The sequence below is a fragment of the Nicotiana attenuata genome, unplaced genomic scaffold, assembly GCF_001879085.1.
Source record: "Nicotiana attenuata strain UT unplaced genomic scaffold, NIATTr2, whole genome shotgun sequence".
NCBI lineage: Eukaryota > Viridiplantae > Streptophyta > Magnoliopsida > Solanales > Solanaceae > Nicotiana > Nicotiana attenuata.
In genome coordinates, this window is record NW_017670828.1 from 214903 (window position 1) to 221065 (window position 6163).

A 6163-nucleotide genomic window follows, 5' to 3' on the forward strand; every position below is an offset into this window, starting at 1 on the left:
TGACCATTATAAAACTTCTCATTCTATATATTTGGATATAAAACATAATTGCAATAAGTGGAAGTATTACATAAAGTTTCTCCAGGAAAGATATCAAGTGTAAATTTATATAGATAAATTTCAAAGGCATCCCTTGTAAAACGATTTAGTTAGCTTGTATCTTAGCTAGAAATCTCAGAATCTGAGATTACACAAATGAATACTTACAATACTATATATTACTATACTATATGCTTTGTAATCAAAATATCTGCTTCAATAATAGTGTTGAATTGTAGACAAAAGGAAGCCAAATCATAGCTCAGTGTGAACATTGTATTCTTCAATTTTCTGCTCAATTTTCTTATCAGATGAGTTGAGACACTCCGCTTCTGGATGAACGTAGCCGGCTATAATGCCTGTCGCGGAGTTGCAGTATACTTCAGCTGTGCCATCTCTACCCTCTAAGTTGACATTGTCCAGGGTAATGTGGCTGCAGGGCACGGTGTCACTACACGCGAATTTCATCGCCTTTTGGCTCTTTGATGTCCCACTAATGTTGCGATACATTACTTCACTTATCTCAACTGCAGATGTCTACAATGTCAAATTAAACACACTTTGTCATACTTCGTGTAGGACTTGCAGGTTCGGCCAAATCCAGTAACTTTGGTCCGAACTCTGTATTTGTCTTAAAAAAATCACTAAATATGTATAAATTGTTAAGTTAAAACCTAGTAACATAAATGAAGTAGAATCCCCGAACCTACAACCTTCAAATCATGACTTAGCCTCTGCCGAAGCACGCAAAAGTTAACTTAAGAACTATGGCTATGTTGTACCTGATTATGGCAAGGTTTTTGTGAGTCGCAATAGAATTGATCGATGATGATTGGGTTTGAAACATCTTCCATCCTTACATTTTGGAAGCGGACTGTTCGAACATAACCTGATCCTCCCTATGAAAATTAAGGACTTCACATCAGTCTCCCTATAGAAACCAAATTCAATTATGAACAAGGAAAAGGAAACAACGTCTTGCAGAAATGCAGGGTAAGGTTGTGCCTGCGTACAATAGACCCTTGTGGTCCGGCCCTTTCCCGGACCCCCCGCATAGCGGGAGTTTCATGCATCGGGCTGCCCTTTAACTAAGGTTATAACAAGAACTTGTACCTGCCATGTCTTGATCCTGAGGCCATTTGTGGTACCTTTGAGGAATGCAGTATCCAGTACTACCCTTGTCACTATGCCGATAGAGTCGTCCTTACCAAGGCTCCCAATGCTGGGCAAAGATCAATCATGTAACAGAATCAATTGAGGGAACATAGGTTAGAAAACAACAGGAACAACAACTACTCCTCAACCCCAAGTCTGGATAAAGGAGGAGTATTTCCGTAGGCTAACAGTCAGCGAAAAACTAGTCAATTTATGATGAATTCTCACAATAAGTTAGAACAATACTTCAGCTAATTCTTACATACTTGTTCAGCACTGATTCAACTTATGTGAAATAAACTACCTGATTCCATGGCCAGGACCACAGTGGATTGTCTTCATCTTGATATTGGAACTAGCATTGACGATTGATATGCAGTCATCGCCTACATATCAAAAACAAGTTAACCATATTCATTCTTTCACCGCAAAACACACATTATATATGAAATTTGCTGAAAAAAGTACATTCCATAGTTTTGCATGTACATTATATTGTGCAAGCAGATCGGTCTTTTAAATTGTGAAACTAATGATGTTGCAACTTTTTTTAATGTCAGGGAATTGACGAGCCTCACTACCTCCACGAGGTAGGGGTAAGGTCTGCGTACACACTACCCTCCCCAGACCCCACTCGTGGGATTATACTGGGTATGTTCTTGTTGTTGTTGTTGTTGTCAGAGAAACAAGGTGAACGGAAAGTAGATAACACGACATAAAGAGGGATAGTGTGGAAACCTGTCCCGATTTTGCAGTCCTGGAGCACAACATTTGTTGATTCACTTATATGGATTCCATCGGTATTAGGACTATCTCCAGGAGAAGAAATCATAATGCCATTTACACGTACAGAATCCGATCGAGAAATGACAAAATGCATCTGTTGGCTATTTTGGAATGTAAGGCCCTTCACCCTTATACCTGAACTTGAGTCTATAGTTAATGCCTGCAATTCGAAGTTTCTCGTCAGTTTATCAAGCTAACAAGATAAGACTAATAAAACAAAGAGTCAAGACTATAAGAATTAAGTCCTTACCCTTGGTGCTGCTTTACAAGGCTGTTATCAACACACAAAAAAACAAAGAAAAGAAATAGTTAGAACATCACCACAAAAAAGTTGTCTGTCAAAAGAGGCGCGAATCTAGGATTAGCAGTTAGTTGGTTCAAAATGAGTGTGATAACAACATATATGTACTTTTTTTTTTTGGCATATGTAAACATAGTCGAGCAGAAAGAACCGTCCTAGATCTGCCTCTGTCTGTCAAAAAATTAAACGAAAAGAGCGTGTTATATGGCTTATCGTGTATGTTACATTGGTCTTGTTCTTCTTGCATGATGCTGCCCACCATTTGCTGCCTGATCCATCAATAATTCCATTTCCTTGGAATGTAGTTCCTGTCAAATTGTTGAACACAAGCCAAGCTTTTGGACTCTTCGGATCCCAGTTCTCAGGATCGCTTGGCGCTACTATGGTTCCATCAACCTGGTATATACAAGAAAACATTTTCAAACCATTAATTTGCCCTTTCGATCATTTATATTTTTTGAACGATAGTTCAGTTACTTTACTGTGATAGAAATAGTTTTGTAACTTTACTATTATAATGGATAAAATTCAGCGACATTATATGAAAATTAACCACAGGATTAAAGTAATCACCTGGATGATCAATCTGTTGGCACAAGGCCCGCTGAATCTGGTTGCATTCACTAGATAAGTGCGTCCTGAAGGGACCAAGAAAACTGATCTTCGTTTCGAACAAGCTTGGTTCCATGCATCTACAAATGCCTGAAATTTACAGCAATTTTAGAAAGCGGAAGAATGTAACTTTAACTACAGATAATCGTCCATAAAGAGTGAGATAAATAACCTTAAAAACAAATATAACATGTTAAAATAAAAAATCTACACCGTCAGTACATATAATAAGATCGGAAACAGAGACGAATCTAGAATTTTAATTTTATGGGTTTAATATTTAAAGTTTTTAGAGTTGAACACATTATATTTTTAAGTTAAGGGTTCATATCAACTATTTATTACAATTTTAGTGATTTTTACACATAAATTTATGCACCGCGCTGAAAGTACTGGATTCAGTTGAACCGGGTAACTCTATGTTGCATTCGCCTCTGTCTGCCCTCCCAAGCAGAGGTGGATCTAGGATTTCTGCACCACTAAAGAAAGGAGGAGGAAAAAGTGTAAAGTGCGAATTGATCCCTGTTTTTTGAGTAAATAGTTAAATATTGAACCAAGTGCACCTGTGCACTAAGCTCCCGCTATGCGCGGGGTCCGGGGAAGGGCCAGACCGCAAGTGTCTATTGTACGCAGCCTTACCCTGCATTTCTGCAAGAGACTGTTTCTACGGCTCGAACCCATGACCTCCTGGTCACATTCCACCTTTATGGAGCATGGTGCCAATACATAATATTAGACCAATTCTAGAAAATTGATACGTAAAATACCTAGTTTGACGGAAGGACCATGGGTTCACGTGCCCCAGAATTGAGGCTATAGATCCGCCCCTGCTCCCAATATAGGCGCAAAGTCTGCGTACACACTACTCTCCCTAAAAACTCACTCGATTTGTTGTTGTTGTTGTCGTACTATCACTGCATATAAGCTAAATCTTTTAACAAAAAACTAAAAAAGCATAATCTTTACCTTGGTGTCATCAGAAGTTCCATCACCAGCTGCACCAAAACTATCAACATTGACAAGAACTTTATTCCCCCTTCCATTTTTCTGTAGTTCAAATACTTCTTCTTCATCTTCATTAATGTCATCAAAATCTTCAAACTCTGAAAAAATTTCTTCTTCAAGATTCTTCTCAAGTGCATTTCCAAGAGACTCAATTAACAAAACAAGAAACAAAATGAAGATTATTTTTGTCTTAGCCATGATATATGATTTAGTGTTTGTTTTTTGTTGGCCTATGATTTTAGATAAATCAAGTGAAAACCATAGTATTAATATTTATATGTAGTGTATTTAGTGGTGAAAATTGGAGGATTTAGTGGGATTACATAGCTTGGCTTGAAAGTAGATAAAAGTTGTTGCAATTAATTTTTTTTTTCCATATCCGTACTTTAAGTGTAAGATTAAACATTATTTAGAGATGTTTGCTTTACTTCTCAGACATGATCCACTTCGTTGTTCACTGTTCATTAGTCAAAGTGCTTTCCATATATATTCTATTTTTATGGAATTTTAAGAACTTGTTCATGGTTCAAATGAGTCAGACTTTCGAAAAGTTCACTTATATACGTGAGTAACCAGGGCTACGCAGGATTTTTGATAAGCGGTATTAACATCTTAAAAAATAACAAATGAATAAGTCATTATAATGATAAGCAGTGTAACTTTTCATATTTATACCCATTTTTTTCATATATATATATATATATACACTTTTGTGACACCACTTGTTTCAAGGTGTATTTTCCCCTGAGTTTAACTTGTATACACTGCGGAAGTCGACGTCGAGTATTAGGGTTGTAGGTTAGGAGGTAGTTGAGTCTTTCCTTAGTTCGTACCTTCGTGAGGCTAGTTTGGTAGGGTTTTTGTCGAAGTCAAGTAGTGGCAATGTTGTGTCTTACTACTCTTTTGTTTTTCATAGTGTCAGGTCTATGTACTGTCTATCGCACTTGCTTTGCATCTACCTACACAAATATCCTCCCCACACCTCACTAGTGAGATTTTACTGGGTCGTTATTATTGTTTAACTTGTATACACTGATAATATGAAAATGCATATTTATCATATCAAGTAACTAGAAGATAAATGCATGTAACAATTCACTATTAATGGAATTTCTAGTAACTAAAAAATATAAGACGTATAATATTTTTTGCTATAATATGTAAAATGCACTGACAATGTAATATAAATTTGTTTATACTATTAATGTATATAAGTTAAAGTCATATATATATGTATAAGAAATGTGAGAGTACATAAGTCTATAGCTGGAACAATTGAACAAACTCCATAATGAAACATAAGAAGCAAGAACTGGCACAAACTTAAACGTGAAGAGAAAGATATATAGAGTGTTTTGTGTCGCTTTCTCCTTTCATTTAGTCGGTGTTTTTTCATGCAAATTAAATATTCCGTTACAATATGTTATTATGAAAGTTTCTGCCTAGTCCACATTTATTTTTATTTTTTATTCTTTTTATAAAGCCAACAAAAGCTAACTCACAGTCAGCACCGCGATCCCGATTCCTGATTTTTACTTTTTGTGGTATTTTGTATTAGTCAATTTTTGCAATAATAACTTCGGCCACGGTAGAATTAATCGTATTTTATATGTTTCAAATCTATTTACTTACTTTTGAAGGGCATTTATACGTTGAATTTCAAAATTATGGTGGGAAACAAGAAAATCTCTTCTATTCAATATCTCTATGTGATAAAAAGCGGCGTTAAGAAAAATTCTTGTTTATTAACAATGAATAATAATAAAAGTACTTATTTTAAGAGTTTCATTAAATATCCCTATATTAAAATAGATATCCTACGAGCCTAAATAATTGGGAAAATAACACTGTATAGTCACTCTTAAAATATAATCGAAAAATATATATATTTTGTATATATGTATACATTATGTATGTTGTATACAAAAATCATACAAATTTTATATAATTTTTCGGCCACCGAATATAAATAGTTTCTGACATTGGCTAAAAGTGATAATATCCATGATTTCTTGCTTTTAAAAGAAATTCCCCAAAATTTGCCGCTTTTTCCATGAACATTATTACCACTTCTATTGGTTATTAGTCTAACTATTATTAATATTAGTGTGCAAGTTTGACGATATTCAACATGGGGAAGATTTCAAATCCGATGGACCATAGTAAGTTAGCTTGGTCCCAATCTAACGACATCTGAACCATAAATTCCAAAATCTCGACACTGCAACTTTGCTATTTTAGCAAAGAGAAATTTTCTCAAAGTGG

At 35.4% G+C, this 6163-nt stretch overlaps 1 protein-coding gene across 1 annotated transcript; it reads right to left on the minus strand.

Moving 5' to 3' along the window:
- Positions 1–4216, minus strand: LOC109243727 (probable polygalacturonase At1g80170). Its single transcript, XM_019410707.1, has 9 exons — positions 3860–4216; positions 2855–2983; positions 2507–2677; positions 2231–2251; positions 1933–2140; positions 1499–1580; positions 1153–1261; positions 822–938; positions 1–576 (listed from the first exon to the last, which is right to left on the minus strand). The coding sequence occupies exons 1-9, from the start codon at positions 4094–4096 to the stop codon at positions 295–297; spliced, it is 1356 nt and encodes a 451-aa protein (XP_019266252.1). The 5' UTR covers positions 4097–4216; the 3' UTR covers positions 1–294.
- Between the last annotated feature and the right edge of the window lie 1947 nt (positions 4217–6163).